At 39.9% G+C, this 24,704-nt stretch overlaps 1 protein-coding gene across 6 annotated transcripts in view; it reads right to left on the bottom strand.

Moving 5' to 3' along the window:
- LOC124159288 (histone deacetylase 4) overlaps positions 1–24,704 on the bottom strand; it is a 539,951-nt gene that overhangs the window by 123,581 nt on the left and 391,666 nt on the right. For 5 of the 6 annotated variants that reach the window (XM_046535002.1, XM_046535004.1, XM_046535005.1 and 2 more), the window contains 2 exons: positions 17,812–17,874; positions 4,589–4,716 (listed from right to left, as the gene is read on the bottom strand). In XM_046535002.1, the coding sequence (XP_046390958.1) occupies positions 4,589–4,716; positions 17,812–17,874 (191 nt within the window). The remainder of the gene's footprint in view (positions 1–4,588; positions 4,717–17,811; positions 17,875–24,704) is intronic. The other variant, XM_046535007.1, reaches the window with a different exon arrangement.

Here is a 24,704-nt window from a genome sequence, read left to right as displayed (position 1 = left end):
AACCAGAGGAGGAGAGAACTCTTAAGAATTCCCCGATCGCTTGTTCTTTCTCTTTCCATTTCCACCGCCCCGTCGCCGATTCCGGGAAGAAAAAATGATAATGTTCCCCCCCTCCACTTTTCCCCCGAAGGATCCGAGAGAGCGCCTGTCAACGCGCCACCACGGGGACCTGGCGCACTACACGTGAAGCATAACTCGCAGGCGCTAGAGCCGCGCGCTGCCCTCGCGTCGAACGGTGTCGGAATACGGAACGATCAAGCGTTCTTGGCTACGTGAAAGGATAATAAGCAGTGGTGTCATGGTGCCTGAACGCGCCGGAACGTCGTTCGCGCGTTCTGGCGCAGTTAGTTAAATGTGACATTGCAATATTTCACTTGGATTATTTCGAACACGACGCCTTTCGTTGTCACAACAACATTACCACGTATATAATTATGCACTTGATAATGTTGTATGATATGATGTAATGATATTTGGTGCAATATTTCCACAGGAGTCATTCGAGCACGAGGAATTTTGTTGTTACAACAACATTATCAAGAGCATAATTTAATACGTGGTAATGTTGTTGTAACAACAAAAGTCGTCGTGCTCGAATGACTCCTGTGGAAATATTGCACCAACTATATTTAACTGGTTAACAAAAGACATGATAGTCAAATAGCATTTTTATCAATTGTATCGCCTCAAAATTTCTAATTTATACATTACTAACCAAAACAAAAAATTTGGAAAGAAAATGTACATAATGACTTGCAATAAAAAACACACAGAGTAATACTTCACTCCTAAAAAAAGTTAAGTAAGTGCGCTCTGTAACTGCTAATTTTGCCATGACGTCATTGATAATAAGTGAGGTGAAAGCAAGACATAGGAAGTACTTTGCAGATTACTGGTGCTCTACATGTTCAATGAGGGATAATCCCACACATAGTATATCTAGTCGAGATTAGCATTTTTCTTACTCACAACACAAAATTTGGGACGAAAAAAAGATAAATATTAAGTGTAAGAATACTTGTTTAGCTATTTGGACATATAACTCATGATTCGCTGGCGATAGAGTCGTGTGCCGCGCGCTCCCCTAGCGTCGAACGGAGTCGGAATAAAGAATGATTAAGCGTTCTCCGCTACGCGAAAGGATAATAAGTGAGGTGAAAGCAAGACAGAACGTACTTTCATGATAGCATGTGTTCCTTAATATTCAATGAGGCATAATCCTACACGGCTAGAATCTATCTAGCTGAGATTATCATTAGTTAAATGTGACATTGCAATATTTCCAGTGGATTATTTCGAACACGACGCGTTTTGTTGTCACAACAACATTATCAAGTGCATAATTATATAAGTGGTAATGTTTTTGTAACAAAAAAAGTCGTCGCGTTCGAATGAATCCTGTGGAAATATTGCAGCTACTATATTTAACTAATATTAAGAACTTTCACCACAGTTTGCCGTATATCATACAAGATTTTTCTCACTCCCTAAAAATAATTCGGGACAAAAAACATTCAGTGAAAGAATAATTGTTAACTTAGACATTAGTACTAAACTCTACAAAAATTGAAACTTTATCCATTTAAGTGGTGAAGAACATCAGGTTTTGAGCACTCAGAAACTTTTATAGTATTATGATTGCCATTGAAAAAATTCCAGACTGCATCGAGCCGATTTAAATACGTTTCAGAGTAGTAATCCTGCAAAAAATTGACTACTTTTTAAAACACACTCTCATTTCCCCAATATAAAACAATATTCACACAAAAAATGAAACATAAAAATTTAATACCTTCAAATTTAGTGCACATTCAAAATAACAACACTTTTAAGAGGCAAATATAACTTTAATTTTAATGCGAATTAACGTGGAGAGAAAAAAATACGACTTCCTCCATACGATGGATCAATGAAATGATTCATCAATCGATTTCCCTAGGCATGCAACTACCATACATTTCGTAATCAACTCTCACCATAAAAATACGACATTTTCAACCATCCATTTTCACAAACCGTGTGAGTGGAATAAAGACATCATTAATAAATATATAATGGATATGAATACCGATGTACATTAAAGCCATATGGAGCCGAAATCATTAAAATAACCTACAGATAATGGCGATAAAAAGTGATAAGCCAGCTCACGTAAGGCAAGTAAAGGTATAATCACTGATACGAAAGCCTACAACTGCCCAAACAACACGTGGTAGAGATAAAAAAGTCTAAGCATATGGTAATTAGATGTATATGTCAAGTATTTTTTTTTATTCGGCCACGTAAATTATCTTTTAATCCAATAGTTTCATAACACGGACGTTATTACAAACTAAAAGATAAAATGGATAGCATAGTAAGGAAGATATTCCGAGATAGAATTGTCAAAATGTCAAATAGCCTGGATGCTGTCGTAGAAGAAATTCTAACAACCTTTTTTTTAATATAACCTTGCACAATATAAAGTAGCACGAAATCAGATAAGGTACAGTGCTGAAAAAAACAATGAGAAGGAATTTCCGGCTTCTGCGCAAGAACAATGTTATATATCCGACACCCAGGGCGGCATTTCTAAAAATAATAATAATAAAAAATAAACAAAATTAATGAAATTCTACGTAAAAATGAATAAGACAAAACACACCGCACGTCTTGCTGGTCTCCCAGATTAATGCTCGAAACTCATGAAGACGCAATAAATTACACTTATCTTGCGTTAGCTTTGATTCCAGACCATCACATCCATATTAAAAAAATTAAGGCCTGATAAGACTGTGCAAGAGTAGAATTAATCATTTTCACCGTAAGAGATTAATGTCTAACACGTGTCTATCTCGATTAAGCCGTCAAAAAAATGGCGATAGAGAATCCACGGAGGAATAACTGGGGGTCGATCAAAACCCCCAAGAGTAACCCCGGATCATTTTCTTCTTTTTGGATGAACCTCATCAACCGCACGTAAGCCTGGGGGATTTTCAACTCGCAATATGACTTGACCCTTACGAATTTAAAAAAAAAGGTGGTCGACCGTACGATAAGGCTTCTCGGTTACCCCACCATGACTCGATTTCATCAATTTTTTTCTCCCCTAAAGGTTAAGGTCTCTTTATTTATTTTTTCCAATTTATTCACATGGAGAGTTCCAAGTGAAGTGGGGAGGGAGGGATTAGGCTGACGGATATTGAAAGGAGTGTGGGGAAGGGAGGAGGATTTTGTTAACGCAGGAAGGGATGAGAGACGGAGGTAGTTACGAGGAAATCGATTTAATTCGACAGAACCAAGGTCACGCGACTCTGACTCTCTCTCTCTCCTCCACCAAAAAATATCCACGACCCCATGCGGTGGTCATGACCGCCGTGCCTTGAGCTGGCACGGAAACATTTCGCCCGCCGGAGAACCAACCCCGCTTTCCGGACGGGGGATGGGAGGCAAAAATCTCCGATTTCTAGGACGCTGGAGAGAATATGAGGCGGCGGTGGGGAGGAGAGGGATGCTTGGGCGGGTCGATGACTAAGAAGGGGGTGGGGAGCGAACTTTCCCTTTTCCTTTCCGAACTAAACACTACCCCAAAGCCGTGCGAAAGGTTCAAGGGTTGATGGGGAGGATGGACGAAATGGCAGGAAAAAAAGGCATGGGGTGCGAACTCAAGTGCCATGAGAAATGGGGGGAGGAGTTATTTCGAGTTTGACACGCGTTTTTTTATTTTTTATTAATTCCTGTACCACCGAAAACAGCACGACTAGCCCGTGAATCTCTCCATCTTCCGAGTTTTCATCGCGTTCTTTGTCATATGATGGCTGCAGTTTCGCCGCGATTCCACCAGGCGTCTCCAGGTCGAACCTATGACAAACATCGCGGGGTAAACCCGGAAGATGGAGAAATCCACGAATCAAGAACACCACAGAAGACAACGAGCCAACATGGCGCAATTGGCCTTTTACATGGGGATTTTTAACTTGATAAATAAACGTGCATTAACATCAATGCTCTGGAAAGGGGAAACCTAATCAGGCGGGACTCGAACCCGCGACCAGTTTGGCAGGCAAGGTATTTACCCCGACGCCACCGAGGCTGGCAAAATATACCTCCAAAACAGGGATTGGATGACCAACTCGCACAGGATTAGCTGATATCTAAAACCACTGTCCCAGCCAAATTCCATCCGGTGGAAATCGACGAATGAGCTCAATAATTTCCGAGAAAAGCATGTAATACAGGAGAGAAAATCAGAGAATGTGATATGTAGACGGGCAGGATGCCATGCTTACAGCCATACGGATAAGGCTGAAAAGATACAATAAACCTAAACGAAGATTGACTATGTGGTGCGCTATCGTGACCCATCGGGTGGATGTTATTGGCAAGTCTATAGTTTCACTGACTAGTGAACCATGGAAAGTTCGATGATGTCTCAGGCCAAACTACCAGGAAAAATGCTAATGAAATATGTTGAAACTCACGATACGCGAAGCTACTGGAACTATGTTTATGGTAAAAACTTAATTATTTACCGTCAAATATGACAAATAATTTCTCCCATGCATGCATAGGAAATTAGTGGGAATAAATAGAGATAAACTAGACTCACCTGAAGAATTTGCTGCTGGAATGCCTGCTCTTGAAGTACAGAATCCATGTGGAAGCTATTTGCCAAGTTGTTAATGTCGTTCCTACGAGATATCGCCGGACTGCCAAGTGGAGAGTTCCCCGCGATATCTGCAGAACGAGAAGGAAAGAAATTTAATCCTCAAGTGAGCAAGAATTTCATATCATCGAACATATAAAAATATTCCTCCATGCAATCAAAATACTGTTGGAAAAAAAACATGTCTTATGCTACTCATACGACACTATTTGGAGGCTTATTTCCAATAACCTTAAGCCATATAGTTGAATTTGTGATTTTAACTAAGCCTACCTGATGTCTAAGGAAACAGTCGAAGATTTAAATTATTCAAACAAAAATTGTAAGCAAAACATTGGCAATAGCATAAATCATACCTTGGAGAGGTATCATAATATTTTCAACTTGATCAAATGAAAGCATCATAGCAGAGGAAGTTGAAGACAGCAATCAGAAAGTATCACTCCTTCACTTTCAGCTAAGTATTTCATACAAAAAATTAATGCCTACGGGAAACCTTTGGAAAGAACTTGATATTTCCATATTATCAATATTTATTCCAACGACGGGCGAACACGGATAAGCCAAATTGATTTCGCTCCGCGTACGACTGTGATATTTCAAGAGGACTAATGATGAATAGTGGACGAGTTTGAAGGGGAAATGAAAGAGGAGCTTGGACGATGGGGGAAGCAGGGGGATTGGAAGAAGATGGTTTCTGATATCTCTCCGCGCTGACAACTCGCTTCCAAGAATCCGGAGATAATGGCGATGGAGGAAGGGGAAAGTTCGTGAACGCACAGAAAGAGGAGGGCGTCGATGCAGAGGATGGAGAAACGACCATGTTTACGAGAGACGGACAGCGTTGCCACCTCGTCGCCTACATTTCCCAGATTGCATCTATTCACTTTTCTCCTGAATAGGACAGAGCGCCATTCCAGAAGCGGCGAAATAAAAGAGAATAAGTCCGACTGGCGGCCAAGGAATTTGGATACCACCCAGTTTCGTAGTCGTGACACGCAAACAAAGCGTTATAATAAAACCTTTGTCGATGGAAAAGTAAAATGATAACACGCAAGTTGCATAATCTTATTCTACACTGAAGACATTCTAAATCTATCAAACCTAACCTTTTGTAGGCTGCTCGTTTCAAGAATGCGAATTTTATCCACGAGCAAGATGTGAATGGTACAAAGCGAACAGCATCGAATAAATACGCATGGCAATGCAATGGAGCTTGACAGGTTTTGTAACTAGTATGTGAAATGAAACCAAAAACCCGTAAAATGAATAACTCGAAAGACAGCTCGAAGATATCGAAGATACTGCCTGCCAGTACCAAGTGAAAGATTCTGAAATAAAATTTACGATGGACATGACGCAATTACAATAAATTAATAATCGGGAAAGATAAGAGGGAGAATGGTAATTTAATTTCCTAGAGACGAGAAAAGACGAGGATTATTTTCCAGTGCTTAAAAATATATTCCATTAACCACCCTACCTACCTAAAAAATTATAGTATTAAAGACAATATAATACTATAATTTTTTAACTTTGATGAGATATCGACATTTTCCCGACAATCAATTACTACATTACCCAATTTTACCATACCCGAGCAAGATTTAACAGATGCCGCATTCCCTTAACTCGGATCACTACGCTTGTAATAACTTTTTCCATAACGTTTCCAGTACACTTTAAAACTCAAAATTATAATGATACGTCCAATATTCCAACTCCAACACCACGGACAGAAGAATTAAATTCGTCTCCAAGTAAATGATTTCGCTTTACTATATCCTGTTCTCTGCTACTGCATAAACGCAGCGAGACACATTTGAGGGGGTGAGGATACAAGAGGTAAAAGTGATTTTTTTTCTAAACAGAGCTAGCTGTGTGCAGAAATTGACTGAAAAAATATACCAAAACTTGGTGGCCAAGGAATACCAGTGAGTCTCGGTTCTGTGATGACAGTGTGTGGAAGATTAAATGCACTGCTGAATATCTAGTCTATTCCAATTGTTTTCTTAACCTAATTTCTGTACCTAACTCCGTTCTGAAAAAACACTTGTACCCCTTGGCTTCCTACGCCCTCATTTCATGTATTGAAACTGGAAAAACTGAAAAGCGGAGTGGAAAGCAGGGAGAGAGAGAGAGAGGGAGGGGAGAAACAGGGAGAAAAGTAGGGGAATGAGGGATAAGTTCAACAGATTCAGGCTTCAATTGGTGGAAGTTAGACATATTTAAATTAATAAAAGATCGCAGCACTTTTCCACAATATTTTTTTAATGCGTACAACGCGTTTCGGCTCACTGAGCCATCACCTGGTACAAGACCGAAGAATGAGGAATGAAAGGAGAAGAGATAATGGAGGGAATAGTGGAAATGGAGGGGGAGGGATTTCCCAGAAGAGACAATTACCCCTTCATCCTTCCAAGTCCGTATAACCTTCTCTCTCTCCTTTCTCCCCCCTTAGCCCAATCACACTTAAGAGAGAGTGAGCTCTCCCACGGATTCGGTCCGAAAATCAGCGAATTCTCCCGAATGGAATGAAACGGACCTCGTTAATGGGCCGAAGGGCATCTCACGAAGAGAGAGAGCAACCTAGAAGTGGTAGGGCGGGGAGGAAGAGAGGAGGCTCACTAAGAGAGTTCCAGAATTCTTACCCTCCCCCTCACTCTCTCCAAGATTAATACGGGGGCAGTGGGGGTGGGGGGTACATTGGAAGAGGGGAATAAGGGAAGGACACCAAGAGCTTAGAGGAAATAAACGAAACAAGGACGATGCCACACTGCGGCAATGAGGAAGAAAACAACATTGAGGGGCAGAAAGAAGATGACCGAGCCAAGGTCAGGCATGATGTAACGAAATGGCTCGGCGACTGATCCTTTCTTCTAACTACCCCCTTCCCTATTTGCGAATTATGCTCTCCACAGCTTACGGACCGTGACAGTGCTCGTATTGACAATAAAAATCATGAACGGATGATAAATGACCTGGGTGGGGTTCAAGCTTTCTGTACAGTCACAGCAACCACTTCGGCCATCAATGGCAAATGCTTTACCGGTAGAGAACATAAAACACACAATTCAAATAACTTAATTTCATTAAAGGAATATCATTGATAAATTATTCGGTGCCATTAAGATGTTTCATAAATACATTAGAAATTCGGGGAATAAATACCATTTCTATATTATACGGCTATTTCGTATTCGTTAATCTAATTTTAAGCAAGGAGAACCAAACCTGAGATACGAAACGGGATAAGGAATTTGTTTTTAAGGCGGCTTAAAAGATTTATATGATGGCATGAAATCTCTAGCTAAATAAATGAGAACTTAGTGAACATAAAACTGAATTTCCTTCTCTTACGCTGACCATCTGGACCGAACTTTGGTCATGGAAGGTAACCTAAAACGGCATCTACTTTTGAGGTAAAACTAGAACTTTGGGGTATAATAGAACTTGAAGACTCCTTCCTTCACCCAAGGGAATCGCTGCACGCATAAGGTTCTCCGCATTGCTCCTCACAACGCAAGAGGGAGGAATATCCACCGAAGAAGCGATGCTGGGAGATTAAAACTTTCCGAGTATCAAACACGACCATAACTCCGAAAACAACACTATCCAACTCCATAGATATCCTTAGTTGAACGAGTTGCTGAAGACCCGAACAAGGTCGGAAAAAAGGTTACTAGTTAGCTAGTTTACCTGTGAATGGGGAAGAAGAGGACGTTAGTAAAAAAAAACTAAGGGAGCAATAAAAGAAAGCCGAAGAGAATTGACGAAGCAATAAGACCACAAGTTGCTAAGAATAGGAATACGAGCAAATATCATAAAAAGGGAGGCTGCGGGTAAAACAAGTAAACGAAATTGAGAGGATGAACACGAAGAGCTTCCTTCCAATAAATAGCGTTCCAAGGTTTCGGAAGTTTTCCGCAATAGCCTTCTTTCCAGGGGGAATAGGTGGTTTTATGAGAACTTTCCACAACAGCACGAAGGAAAACAAGATCTGGCCACAGCTATTTCCATGCCCTGGCTTCCTTCACCTACCCTTACTGCCAGCATCTCTCCCTCTCTCCATTCTATTCAGCTTGAGAATCTCTCTCTGTACAGCTATTCTCCTTCTACCGGAATCTATATGCCTTATGCAACTCATCTCCCAACGGGAAAAACACACATCAAGAAAAATAAAGGGAAGCATATATAGCTCATTCCAGGCTCCCAGTTAGGTAAAACGGCGATAAGGAAAATCCAGGGAATTCCAAAAACCAAGATCCAAACCAAGGTCGGAGGGGAAGCACTCGTCGCCGCTATTCTTCTATTTTTTAAGGAATAAGATTGGATTCCATGAATTTAGATGAAAAACGCGTCATATTAAGTTTTGAAATCTGGAACGGGTTTCCCCACGGAATCAGTGTCAGTGCAAGGCATTTGAGAGATAAATTATGGCGAGAACCTTAATGATTGAAAGCATATAACTAGCATTCACAAGCCAAAAATATGTAAAGAACAACGAATAAGACATACATTTCAACTGCCGTCGTGAAACTACAAATATAAGTAAGAATATAAACCCGCCGAAAGGAAAATACTGGGTTAACTACTATTTTAGCCAATTCATTTTAGACAAAAACTATAACAAATAGTAAAACATTAAAGTGGATTGGAATTTTGCAAAATTTTTACTTTTATTTTAGCAATTAATTTTAGCTAAAACTGTAACAAATAGTTTAACCTTTAAGTGGAAAGGAGTTCCGTAAAATTCATTCAACACAGCATTCTGCGCCAACAATGTAGTTCTGTGGGAATCGAAATATCGCAAGTACAAAGTGAGGTGAAAAAAAGGATTGCATAAGACAATGTTTACTCGATTACCAATTAATTAGAAACTTTTTCAACAGAAAATATATGATTCTCTTTCTTTCAAGAGTCCTTTTATAAGCTCAAATAAATGATCAGCAGCGCAACCATAAACGCTGTAAGTCATACTTCAACTGAAAGCTGGTAGCAAATTGGGAATGTAACTGATTTCCAGCGTTAGGCCACGTGTATAAGCAAGTTCAATGATAGCCAATTGTGAGTGCTGGGCCTTTTATGGGTAGTCATAAAAGAATAAAGAAATATTTATGGGCTTCGACCAACTGGTCTACAATAAATACTTTGAAAGATAATAAAAAAAGCAAAAAAAATATGGCGCAGAGGTTGTAAGCTTTATCCCTTGCTGAGGGGCCCGTAAGTATAAACCCATGTATAATTGGGCTTCAAGTTTTACCGCATTTCCCGAGATTATTAGATTGTTGGATGGGTAATCGGGTTCAATTATATCTTAAGGTACCACCTCACAATGATGAAACCGGACCTCCCTCAGCACTAGAGCAATTGTCTTGCCATGCAAGGCGTGACTATGCAACGTTTCTCCCTAAGCTGTTCGATGAAGCGCGCTTCGATGAAGATGTTCTCTCCAAGTGGAAAACGGACAGGGGACGTTACTTCCGAAACGCAGGCAGATAAACGCCTTCGACACTTGACCTCGGCGATAGAGAACGCCCAAAAACAAAAATAATCGAGGCACAACCGAAGTCAGCCGGAAACATGCCGCCCACAAGCTCCCCCGGCAAAGAACGACAAGCGATACAGCGCACAGGCACGGTATCTCAATGTAAAGCAGCTTCGGCAGCTAAATTCAATTCAAATTTACTGAAAGCCGGCAGAAAATATAGAACGAAACACATTTCCAGCGTTAGGGCACGTCTATACGCAAGTTTAGTGATTGCGATGTGTGAATGTTGAGTTTTCTATAGGTAATAATAAAGAAATATTTAATGGGCTTCGACCAACTGGTCTACAAATAATACTTTGAAAAAATAGGAACAAATTTTTAAAACATGGCGCACAGGCTGCTGGCTTTATCCTTTGATGAGAGGCCCATATCAATTATAAAACCATGGGTAATTGGGCTTCAAGTTTTACCGAAGTTGGGTAAGGTACGAAATCACTGCACTCAATGATAGAATTAGCAACATAAATTCTACGTTAAGTTCTCAAAGAGATCCCGCTTCACTGCCTTAAACGGAGTTATATGCAACCAACCTAGGTTGACTATTTACGTGCCCAATTAACGAGGACATTTCAATGAGAAGGAAAATTTTGCCTAACCCAAAAGAGTGAAGCTAACGTTCTTCGTCACAACCCTCTCTTCATACTACACGTCACAAACTTTCCCCCGTCAACAATTACTCCAATTTAAGACATCTACTCCTCCGATCACAAATCTTTAAGGACTCCCACAGGGTATTTGATCGCTGCAATAAGCAGACCATAAAGCAGCCTAAAACAAGCTGGATGTCGAAAACATTTTTTTTTCCATTCCGACAAGGAGAAACTTCCTCTCCCCGGCACTTCAAAAACCTCCGCTCCACACCCACGACCGCGCGTCCAACGATTCTGGCGAAGCCGGAAGTCACTGGAAATGAGAGGGAAGGAGGGGAGGGGTTCGGAGGGGAAGTTCAGCGTCGCGCGGAGCCACAACACTATCCCCAGTGTACAGGCAGACAAACACGCCCACTCGTATCAAGGATAGAGGATACGGAAAGGCAGTGGCGAGGGTAAGGAGGGAGGGGAGGGGAGGGGAGGGGTTAACACCATGCGCAAGCTGGGGGAAGAGTCGCTACGGCGCCAGCGGAAAGAGCCGCAAAACGCATGGGTAGATATATGTATGTCTAAAGATGGAGCCTCACAGTAAATACTCAGGACGTTTCAGGAGGAATCTGCAATACTTCAGGAGGTGGTATGAGAGACAATTTTAAGCATTTTATGAACATTAACATGTGGTCGCACTCCTTCGTTACTGAGCTAGGATACCTGTAGGATCATGAAAATATATTGAAAAACCACTTTTCACTATTTTCATTAATTTGGGCGATAATTATTTTGTTATTACGGGAAACAAAAAGCGAATGAAATGGGCGCTTATGAAAAGATTTATTTACTGAATTCCTGATGTTTGTCCTTCTACGTGAGCAGAAAAGTTTATCGGGTTTTCCACCGGTTGATGTCGTCCATATCTCCCGACGTTTCGATCCGCGATTTGCTGATCATCCTCAGGGGATCTTCCGAATCAATCATTCGGAAGATCCCCTGAGGATGATCAGCAAGTCGCGGATCGAAACGTCGGGAGATATGGACGACATCAACCGGTGGAAAACCAGAGAAACTTTTATGCAACTGATACGCCGGGAAAAGCAAAGATCATACATCTTCTACGTGAGGTCTACACATATAGGAAATAAAATTTACAACCGAAAAATAGCAATAAATAGCAATAAAATAATGGCTATCATTGTATTCATAATAAAACTTTAATAAACAAGTAACCGTGACTTTTGCCACAAATGTTAGCAAAACCTCACTACCGTTTCATTGAATGCATGACAACTGATTTCGCGCACATTATGGATGGATTAAATGTACACAGTGGAGAAAAAATGCGGCACGAAATTTTAATCCCAGATAGCTGATGCCAGTAAGAACCAAAATTACCAATGATTTTTAAGTCGAAAACGCACCATTTTAAACGACAGACATTTTAAGCCAAGCGCTGTGATTAGCCTCGAGTTAGCTCCGTTTCCGGATAACTTGTATACATCGCAATCTCCGGCAGGCAGAGCATTCGGAAACAAGGCAAACTAGCGGCCGATCGGAGCGCTTGGCTCAAAAGTTTCTGTAGTTTAAAAATGGTGAGTTTTCGACTCAAACACCATTAGAAATTTAGGCTCCTTCGGCCATCAGCTAAAAAAGGGTTGAAATTTGGTTAAAAAAATTTTCTTCGCCCTGTTTGGCATCCCTCTGACTTCGACTTACTAACGATCCCATAACTATAAAAATTATATACAGATTAACTAATCGGCTTCAAGACGCATATATTTTGAAAGAATGAGATAAATATTGTTCTTTATTAGTTTATACTATTCTTTATGCATCACATTAATTTTTATTAAAGTCTTCTGCCGATTAAGGTAGGTTTCCATGGAGTACTTAACAATTATGGGTGCCTCCCTTTCCATCGAGCACTTCCATCTTCAATTCACAATAAGGCCTACTCTCTTTCAATCTATCTAAAAATCCTTTTCTTTTCCATCCTCTCCCTCGTTTAGCTAACATTGTACCCACTAACACTGTTTTCAACCTTCCCGCCAAGTACTCCCCCTCCAAATATACCTTCTGCCTACTCCGTATCTCATCTAAAAACTGCCTCTCCTTATCCACTATATCCAGCACTTCGTCGTTCCTCCTCCTCTCCGTCCACTTCACCTTCTCCATTCTTCTCCACACCCACTTCGTCCCACCCTTCGCCACCTCCAGTCTTCTCTCGTCCTCTTTCCTTAGTGTCCACGTTTGCGCACCGAAAGCGCTACACACCACATCATACTCTTCACTAACCTTTTCTTTAAACTCTTACATAATAATCCTCTCATAATCCATGTTTTATGGGAAGAGATAGGTGTTAGGGTTTCTCACTTCCATTCAAAAGGTGTTTTTTACATGACACCATCACGTAGAATGCCATTCGTACGGCATTAAATTAAATTAATAAGGATTTAAAAAAATAATCCTATGATTTTAAGTTATCCATGGCGGCTGGCCTGATAAGGGGGGGCTGGACAACACAGGACGGCGTAAGTGGCGGTATCCAACAAGCAAAAGAGGCCGAGGGGTAGGGGTGGGGCGCCGGCCATTCAAAGGGACTTCACTCCCCCACTCCACTTGCCAAAACACACCCCGACCTCCGCATAACTCTATCACGGGCATTCAAGTGGCCAAGAGGCAGGTCGTTAACCTCCCCACCCAAAAAACGCGCTTAGATGCAAGGGGCGGGGATTTCGATGCGATATCGGAAGGAGTCGGGGCTGGAAGTCTTCTTGTCCTTGGAAGATGGCACTCTTAGAGGTCAAGCACTCCCTCCTCTAGAAAATAACACCCGACCATAGATGAATACAGAGAGTGTACTGACGATCATTGGGTCATTATAAAGCGACCTCGGTTTCAATGTTACTACGTCGTCTTCAAAGGAAATATGATGTAGCAAGTTGACACGTAGGTCGTAATAAATTTTATAATCGTGGCAAATAACAAGTATTTGTTTCAATACAGAAAAAAAATCCACTTGAATATTGCCACATCCACATTCCAACATCACGCTTGAATATTCCGATTTTATTCATCAGAAAGCGATTTGAGAGTAATCTCATGAGAATAACCTCCGAGTTTACATCACCGTCAGATGCGCTTTCGACAATGCGTCTCTATGGAGAAGGTTATGGTACCACTACTGTGAACACCTAAACGACAACTAAGGAAAAATAACGAACTTTGCTTTCTACAACTTAACTTTTAATCGTCGAATACTTTCGATACACTGTATCACTTTCAAGTTTCACTTTAGGCAGTTAAAAGGTAAGTTGCACAAAGCAAGGTTTTTTTTATTTTTCCGAACTTAAAATGGAATTATACAAAGAGAAAGCCTAGCCATTCAGTGCACCTAAACGATATCACGCTTTCCTGGCTTGCATTTGCCTTATGTATGGGTAACGAGTCGCTACTCGAAACGTTGGCAGCAATGAAGTTATTCACCCGGTATAGAGCCGGAAAAGGGAATATCACCTTCACGATAAGTATTTTCTATAATACTGCACATACTAAATGTGCCGAAAATAACATTCTAACGGATTACTACATTTTTATAAACAGGAGAATTAGATGAAAGACTCGATTGTTATACGTTTTCTCATTGTTTCAAAACAAGTGTATCAAATAGGGCATTTGAGGAGGTAAATCTTACAGCTTGATGAAGGAAATAAATATTTTTAGTTCTCTAACTCACCCTTTATGAGCTTTTGGGGCTTTGATTTTTATCTGATCGGAGGTAGAAGTAGCTGAACACGTAAACCTGCTGCTGCCACCATTCTTGAAAGACAGTTACCCTAATCCTGATAGTCTATGAGCAAAGTCAACTCAGGCTAATCGGAGAAACGAGTAAAACAAGTCGAACAACTCATCTCTATTCCCGCACAAGTACTACGTAGAGATGTAACATGAAAAGAGGATAAAATGGATGGGTTAACCAGAGTGATCTGGGAAGACTTAACTCCGCGCTATAAACGCCTCTGAAATAGATATGGCAGAGTTATGATTATCAGGTTCTCAACGAGAATGAAAAAATAAGGCTTCAGGGAGTGTATCCTAAAGACACGAAGCAGGTGCCAGAACAAGCACAGTAATTCTTAAGACACCGGCCACATTCCACTAGAGAAGGCATCCAGGCGTCGTAAATTGATGATAATTACGCGAAAATCGGTTCCAACTCCTCTTGATTCGCCAACGACGAGGAAGAAGGCCATGAAGAAAAAATAAATAACACGAAAATAATGCCAAGACATTCACTCCGATTATGGGGTGGTCATGAACGATGATCAGCAGGTTGATGGCTTTTTTTAGACTATCCAGATTCAACTGTTTATAATTCCGCCCAAAACGAGTTTCCTTCGCAAGTTATCAGCACAGATATGACAGATAGAGCGAGTCGACTTTTCTTGTCACGATTATGGCGCACTGATAAAAGGAGTTCTCTGAATTGCATTTAAAACGGCAGGGTCTTCAATATAGGAGGAGAACACGTTTTTATGCAATTCCTACAACACGTACATATCCGAGATAATCCAGCGTAATTTTAAGAATTCCATACCATAGAAGAGAACCTAAGATGATGAAATTTACCATTCACTATTTGTCAATCACAAAATTAACCTATTTCAGCAAAGTTATCATCTCGTAATCGTACTCTAAATAATTCTTCACGAAAAACAAAGCTAGTGGTCAAACTTTAATTCAAAACTTCCACATTGGCAATTTTTTAATGACTGCTTACGGGCTTTAAAATATTCTGCAGGGGAGTAAACAGCCGGAAATATTATCTGAATGCAAGGAATTATTTTCGGGTTTTCCACCGGGTAATTGAGTCCATAACTCCCGACGTACGAAGACGACTTGCTTCTCATCCTCAGGTGACCTTCGGAATTCAAGATCTCCAGAGGATGAAGAGCAAATTGTTCTCCGAAACGTCGGGAGATATGTCGCCAATTTCCCGGTGGAAAACCGAGAAACCTTTCAGCACTTTATACGCCGGAAAGGTCTGAGATCATTGATTATCTGAATGTTTCCATTGGCACTTTTGTTCAGAGCACAAAACTAAACGCGCCTTACAAAAAGAAAAATAAGGTGGGTATCTATTTTCCCTGAGATAACACAAAGAGAGGAGAAGAAATAAAAGGGACTGAAATAACAACTAGTCCACCTATATACACGAACGCGCTCCGTATTCACGCAAAACAATTGAATGGCTATATTTTTACACCGAGACGAGGCGGCGACGTTCTCGGACTACCGCGGCCGTGGCCCACTTCCATAGAAAAAACTCGCGAGACACTCTCGCATGACCATTATTATCCTTCGAATCCTCCACCTATTCCGAGCACGGAACCAAATAAATACTCACAGGGGGTGGGAGGAAAGAGAATTAAAAAAATAACACACTGGAGCCGTTACGAGCGAAGGGTTATCATTATTATTTTTTAAACGCGAGAGCTTGCATGCGCTCCGCCGCGCGGCAAATAAAAAGTGAAACACATTAAAAGGCATTCCGGGAAAACGTATAAAAAAACGCTTCGTCCCCCACGAAGGCTTCTCATTATGTCCGATGGTAGCGATTTTCAGACCCGAGAGTTTTCAACGCCGCCTCCCTGCACTCGCAACGGAGGCTTTGGGGTGCCGTGCGAGAAGGAATAACAGGGGACTGGGGGCCGTTCCGAGGGTGATTATCTGCACTATATTGCAGAAAAAAAAGAATATAGATCGGGGAAAACGAAGGGGGACTGTTCCAAGTTAGGACGTGAAAAAAAAGCAGCGAGGGGAATGTACAACGAAGGGTTTATTAGAGTGCATACCGAAGCCACACTGTGAAACATGCTTCAAATATGATTTTGTTCTTTCCGGCGCATGATACTGATGTCATCTTCTCGGGCTTTCAACCGGGAGAGTTGATCGTAAGCCGACGTTTCGATGGCTGCCTCAGCCTCCTGCCATGTGGATGATGGCAGAAGGAGCCATCCAAACGTCGACCTAAGAGCGATTTGCCCGGTGAAAAACCAGAGAAGATTTCACCAATATAATGAGCTTGGTCTCAGGACTGACAAAGATAGTCAGAAGTTATCTCTACCACACTTAAAATACACGTGAGGACGAGAGTATGCTGATCACCCTGAAAACATTAACACGAGGGTAATTTAAAAAAATAATATAATTGCTATTTTAAAAATTATTTCGCCGCGAATATTCAAAATGCCGTTAAAAACTGAAGAGTGTAACCGATTCAGTTTTAACAAACGTTGTTGGCCTTGACGTTAAAAGCCGCTTGCGTTAACTTTCACATAGACGAAAAGCTGTAAACGCAAGGAGCTTATACTTCATTCATGGCGCTACCAGCTTGGAACCAAAAACGCATTGTTTCAATTTGTTTCCGGCAACGAATATAAAATACAAACGGTTATTCCCATTCGGCGAATACAAAATACTCGGCTGTTAATAAGAAGATAACACTACCAAGCGATAGAAAATCGGGTGACACGCCAACGAGAATCGTTTCATTCATCGTCGATCGAGCTCAGTGATGTGTTAAGAACAGCGCCAAAGTGCACTGAAAGATGGCACAATTTTCGGAATTATGGAATCGCGCACTGCTCCCTCAAAATTGAAAACAGTTTTTGGCATAAGGAATAAAACTGATAGGGATGTGGAAGAGGAAGTAGAACATCCTGCCGCTTCTAGACATAAAAATATTGTGTGTTAAAACAAAAAAATCCATATTCATCAGTTAACCTTCCTCAAATCTAACCCTCTCCAGTCAATGTTACCTTCATCGCGTTATTAATGAATCATGACGGCATCTCTTTTAAATGGGCACAGAAATTCGAAAATGGAATTCACCAAACTAGGCTAGTGAAAATTAAACAAATAACAATATATATTTGACATAAAAACGAAGTAGACCAGAGTGATGTCAACTGATGTAAATGATGTATTCGAAGGGAGGAAAATATTCCACAGATTAAAGTTGGACTCACCTTTTTGAGGAAGATGGGAATACGAGGAGTTTATCTCCACACTGCGAAACGGCCCAACGTCTTCTGCAATAAGAAATAGAAAAAAAATCACCAACTGTCACAATCATTACAGCTAAAAAAAAACGATAATTGTTAAAACAGCATTACTACACAGCTATTCAAAAACTTTTACTTTAAGGGGTGTTTTTCAGGCCATTCAATGATGAACTTTACCGGATAAATTGATAGGAGCATTATGTGGAATGATGGGTAAAACCTATCTTCTGGATGTTAACTATTAATGATATTGTTGCTTAGCGCATGAAATTAACAATATTTCATGAAGCTGAAAGGCAGATTCAACAACGCCATATCGGTAAAAAGATAAATATTTCCCGTAACGATAAACGCAGCCGCATTCACGTTTTTAGAAAAATAAAACCATATACATATGGCTAATGAGACCAAGAAAAGGGCTCTTCGTAAGAGAAAAGGGGAGCAACCAATTATACCAACTGGACGAACTAAAATGCTGCAGCACTTAAAATTTACAGACATCACTTCCTCGTTGAAGGCTAGTAGCAAGCCGGCGGCAGATTAGAACTTTCTTGTCTTCAAGTAAGACAAAAAAGAAATGAGGAAATCGTAATTATAGCCCGAGAACCAACATGCAGCGGCTTTTCTTCACGATAAGTGCAATTTGAGACAGAAATTGAAGCAACATCAAGAAAAATTACCTTAACCACGAATATAACAGAGGAAGGGAGCTCCTTTAGCGCACAGCGAATAAAGACACGTAATACACCGTAACAAGACATAATTACGGCGATGAAAGGAACCAAAAGCTCCATTATCTGAACAGGCAACTACTAGGCGTTAATCTAGTAGAAGGCGTTTTCCATTATCACATACGAATGCAATAAACATTACATACGAAACCAATGAAAAAAAAGAAATAAATAAATCAGCAATATGAGTTTTTTTTAGAAAAAAATACAAATGAAATATGATAAAAAAACATTCCGCCTTCGCGAGTCGCATAATGTGAACCAACTTGCCGATGTAAATAAGCCAATTTTGGGGCAATACCAGCATCTTACAAGATATTATAACCCTATTCGAGCTTACCCCATTTCAACAAGTTAACAAACTTAGAGTTAACGATTTCAGTGATTATATATTAGTCATTTAAATTGTCGATAGCAATATTTGAAGAGTCGAAATGGAATAAAAATCTTTCGTAGAGAATAATACGATTCCGCTTTATTTGTTACGCTAGTAACACCGTTGCGAAAAATTCATCGTCTGTTTTAAGACCTCTGAAGCATTAATCATATATTATCACTCAAGGCGTTGCAGCAATATTAACCGCGAATAACTACCATATTGAATCAGCTCTAGCGCTGAAAAATTGGCGCTGGTAAACTCAAACTATTATGGTAATCTTGTGTATGGATATTTCAAGACAAGGCACGCAGAAATAGGTTCACGGCTAGTCTAAAATAAAACCCCATCAAATCCGTCTTTCACGCTTCATCATTTATTCACAAGGATTGAGAACTTACGAGATGCAAATGAGAGCCATTTTAAAGGTCCGTTATACATATTATTTGAAAAGAAAAGACACGTTACGCCCTCGACGTCACGATATGCTCATTACGAAGGACTTTAAATATTCAAAGGAAGGAGGAGCATTACGTTCATCAATCAAGTAATTTCTGAACCTCTGACAGTGCATGAACTTATTCTTACCTAATATCATCCATAAATATTCGACCCATTTCCCTACTCGTACACTCCTACATCACGTAACCGCATTAATCATGATTGAAAGTCTCACAATGGTGCGTGAATAATTTATGGCACTTCAACACCGAAACAAATTATCATTCTACTCGCCACCACCGTATTGGGAACTAGCATTGGAGTATTTGCCTAAAAAAGCGAGAGAATATTGGAAATGAGAATAGAACGAGTGTTTTACAGAAAAGCCAATGCTCAGGCTTCAATATATGCGACCAATACCACATCATTTATAGCCTATTTAAACGTTACAAACCCTCAGGACTTCTGTTTTATAAATACACGCTATCCAGGCATAACCTTTCATATCATAAATAAGAGACCTATTAGAGAGTAACATATTACTTTCTTTGTTAAATGAAAATTGTATTATCGTCATGATTCACCTTATCATAGAACAATGCGCCTCCACTAAGCAGTGTACATTAATCAAGTGAGTATTCACGGGAATGATTGTGAATCAAAATCGTTCCAATGAACTCTGAAAAGACGAGTGTGCATACACGACTGTGAATCAACCACGAATTGAACTTCAGATTGAATCAATTCATTTGGAGGAATGCGATGAGAAATAAAAGATGAGGCAAAGGAATTTATGATTTTTTAATTCTTAAATTGCAAATAGTCACCATAATCAAAGCATAGCTCTCAAAATTTTCACTCGCCTGTGTATGACCACCAAATATATACATAGATACATGATAGACGAATCATAAACCTCACTGATAAAATTGATTGTTTGCGGCGTAACTTTGTGAAAGCGATTCATTTAAAAGAAGAACTTTGTGCTTTCACATGAATATCTGATGATGAGGTCTAACGTTGAAACCATGGTCGTGTAAAGGTGTGAATAAATATCCATGAGAAAGCACAAAGTTTTTCATTTTAATAAACCTCACTGAGTTCCTCCAGAAGGATTTGCAATAAACGGAGACGCAAATGTTCACAACTTCTATTTACTAAATTAATTCCCTTCAAGCACATTATAGAAACATTGAAATTTAACTTACAATTAGTTTATAAGGAGTATGAACGTTCTCATTAGACTCCATAAATTTATTTGGATGATAGAAAAAGAATTAGGGTTCAACTATACGGCCACAAATAGCGCCGAGCATCTTGACACACGATGCAATATGATGGGGGATGGATCAGCTTTAGCATATCCATCCTAAAATGTAGTTAAGGTAACGGCAATATGAGAGCCAATTAATAAATACCACCTGATGAAGTGCTGCCACTTCAAATAAGCATAGGAAGAAATACGTCACTATGAAAAGGCTGGCGGATTTATAGGCGGTATGGAGAGCTGCGTCTAAATAATCTTAGGATTTTTTATTGTTAATGATGATGATGATTATGTTCTTCTGCGTTAAAAAATGCCATATACTGGAAAAGTATGGAAGCGTATTTATTTATCGGTTTATCCTCCGAAGTTTTAGAATATCGCATTCAATTTGCTTAAACCTCTGAAGTATATTCAGACACTCCCCATACATTCTAGTGTATTTCAGCGAGATACCGGAAATTGTGGTGTACCCATTTGATTAGCTTCACACTATGAGGCATGATGGCCTGATGAAAACAATTGTGGAAGGACAGGTGGAAGGGATGAAGAGCAAGGGACGGCCCCAAATGAGTTACGTAGAACAGATTATAAAGAATGTAAAAGAGAAGATGTACGTCACTATGAAAAGGCTAGCGGATAGGAGAGAGAAATGGAAAACCGCGTCAAACCAATGCTAGGACTGTTGACTTATGATTATGATATTAACTAAAATCCTGGAATTCGGTAACTACAAGAGCGTGAGGCCTTGATGGGCGAGGCCTTGAGGCCATTCCATGGAAGAAACGAGCAGCTGCAAAATTCTTCACCGCGCGAAGGGAAGTGGTTCGGAACGAAGGATAGGACAGTCCGGAATTGAGGAGAAGGGGTCACAGTTGTGGGCGTCTTCTAATGGGATGGAAATACAGATGTGGAAACGTTGTCGGGGACGTGAGGCGTGTGGGGAAAGAGTGACAGTTGGCACGGGGCGCCGAAATTCCGCGTGAATAGATGAGAACGAGAGCAGTTTATCCTCGGCGGATCTCGCACAAAACCTCAGGGAAACGGATTAAACTCGTCACAAAGGATGCCAAAACAGCATTAACTGGGCAAAATGAGCGGTCAATGCGGGAGAGTGAGAAGTGAAGTGACTAAGACAATTAATTGCGTTCCAGTACATTTACAATCTGCACGCCGGCAAAGACCACGAAAGGTTATTAGCAAAAACTTGGAGATTTTATCTAATTAAAAAAAGCATTTAAAAAATCCTTATCAACATTTTCAGTTCAGCAAGTCAAGTGCTTAGTATTTTATAGTCCCGTATCAGGAGTTGCAGATAAGGACCTTTTTTTATCGGCATAATATACATAAACGATACGATGGAAAAATATTCAGACACGACAGATTTAAGAACTCTGAAAAGAGATAAATTTTTAAGATTAAAATAGAACTAACTTCTTCCCCACGGAGAGATGCATTGGTAGGATTTCTTAAGATGATTAGAGTGAGTGAAAATTTCAACGTCACATTTTCATAGCCATCAATTAATAAGAGAAATGAAAATCTCACTGATAAGAATAAAGAACAAGAGAAAGACGAATTAAAAAATAGAGACAAGCATACGAAAATATATTTGACGGAACGCAGTTAGTCACATCGGGAAAATGTAACACTCAAGGACGATATTACAACAAAGCTGAGGAACAGAAAAGAGAAAATCTTTCATACAATTTAGAGAGGCATTGGCGTATTATATCTATATCGAAATACAGCAACCTCAATGAGGACTACAGAAAGATGGTGTTCAATCGCGTCATAAAGCACTCAGTCCTAAACATCGTTCATGGTCAGGCGGATTTCATTTTAACGTCCAGAGAAAACTCGGAAAACAAAACATCGATGGACGAATGGCGAATGGAAACGGAATTTCGATACGGAGCTGACACGCTTCCTAGATGTACACTATTACCGGGTGTTTCAAAATGAATAGAGAGGTTTTGATGCTCTCTGATATTTATTACATTAAAATTTGCCGTTTAAACCAGCAATAAATCATACATCATAAGAAAAAATGCATGCAAACAGAATTACATAAAAGCCTACAAGATTTCAATTTGAGCACCATTAGTCAAAAGGCGCACGTAGGAAGACGATATGTGAGTTCTTCCAAAACGTTGATTAATGTTTCTTGAGTAATTGTTGCAACAGCTGTTTCAATACTTTTTATAAATACGGAAAGGTCAGCTGGCAGTAATGGGACGTATAGCATTATCATTTGAAGAATCACAACCGAAATGTATACGGAACACGCAAACTAAATATTCCGTCTTTTCAAACAGTAAAATACAAAAAGCTTTCTGTTCAATAGATACAATATTTTGCAACCAGCGCTTTTTAATGGATTGCGGCGGACACATGGGGTGCACATCCGCATTGTTGCCAACAAACAAATATTTGAGTAGCTCTTTCATTTGATGTATCACTTATAGCTGTAAGTTGAGTGAAATAAATATTATAAAGCTTTAAAACTTAGCTATTCATTTTCAAACATCCGGTATTTTGTTATTATTTCGACATTATAATGCGAACGAAACGCCACAGCGAAATTCGATAATTATTTTTTTTCTAACTTCCGTACGTGTCTCCTTGGCCTTCCCCGAAAATGTGTTTTCGACCCTCGGTCACGGAATACCTTGGATCAAATTGCTATTTATATCACACAGGAAGAGGCCCGGCCCCAAAAGTATCTGGTGCGGCGAAAATTAGAATTCTTATCTACCCTTTTTTTTCTCCCGGAGATACCCGTCACGAGACATGACGCACCCAAGGTGACATGATTCAAAAGGGACAGGATTTTCTCACGATGAGATCAATAGAGAAACTGAATAATCATTTTGAAAGCATTAGAATATGAAATGTAAACACCAGCTAAAAATATATTATACATTTTTCAACTCATCGACGGGCCAAATGACACTCAAAACGGCAGACCATGACATTTTAAGCTAATGACATTTTAAGCTAATGAATAAAAAGCATCAACTCGTGAATTAGCCCAGAGAATAAGTAATGCGAAGTTATACGAAAATTCCACAGAAAATTAATCAAACGACTAGACCGGGGTAAAAACATTACCGTTTCTGTTGACATACTTTGACAGCTCGAGTACTTTAGCCATTTAAGCAACCGAAGCGTCATTCCCCTCTGTGGAAATGTGTGGAGTCTATCTTACCTGACTATCTTACCCGGTATATATCCGCATTTCTCTGAGGAAGTTCCGCACTATTTGTGAATTGCGGGTGACTTTGTAAAGTTATCAATGTGGCTAGTCCCGGTATGTTTAAATTATATATCACTAAATAGCTCAAAACAATCGTCAAAATAATGAAAATAAAAAAGGACAACAGAATAGTTTCATAACTAACAAACTTCAATATACTATTCTATTTAACAGAATTCCTCGCTAATAGCGTCCTTTAGAAGGAGTAACATTTTCTATCGAGCATATTATAATTAAAATAATTAAACAAAATCGATAGAGGAATTGATTTCGACCAAATACAAGGAATTGTAATGACAATCAATATATGTAATTTCTTGGCCTTCTAAAATTCAGCTTTGGAACGTTTCCTACGTATCAGCTTCAAGTCTAATCCGCGAAGAATGAACATTTCACAAAGAGAGGAAAACATTGACTGAAAATAAATGCTGCCGTTTAAAAAAAAGTTAAACCTTTTTGCTTAAACCTGCTGCAAGTACAGTTCTTATACACATATTAGTCACCACTTCACGGAAATGTCCAAGTGACAATGTAAATAGTAAACTGAAGATCATTTTTTCCCCATTTCAGAAGTAATCATACCTCAAGGTAGTGGGAACAAGGTCTCCTTGCGAATAAAAAGTAACGTCCGAAGGGCAGGAAACAAGCGGAGGCCCCAAAAAAATAAAAGCGAATCGATACCGAGAGCACGTGAGCCTAGAGCACACGCCCGCCTCCTCTGGCGGCTAGCACCTCGCGAAATAGTGGAAAGCAAACGCTTATGGATTTTTGGGGCTTCAGCGAGGA

Source organism: Ischnura elegans, chromosome 5 (assembly GCF_921293095.1).
Source record: "Ischnura elegans chromosome 5, ioIscEleg1.1, whole genome shotgun sequence".
NCBI lineage: Eukaryota > Metazoa > Arthropoda > Insecta > Odonata > Coenagrionidae > Ischnura > Ischnura elegans.
The sequence above is the reverse complement of the archived record's forward strand: the minus strand, read 5'-3'. Positions and strand labels throughout refer to the sequence as shown.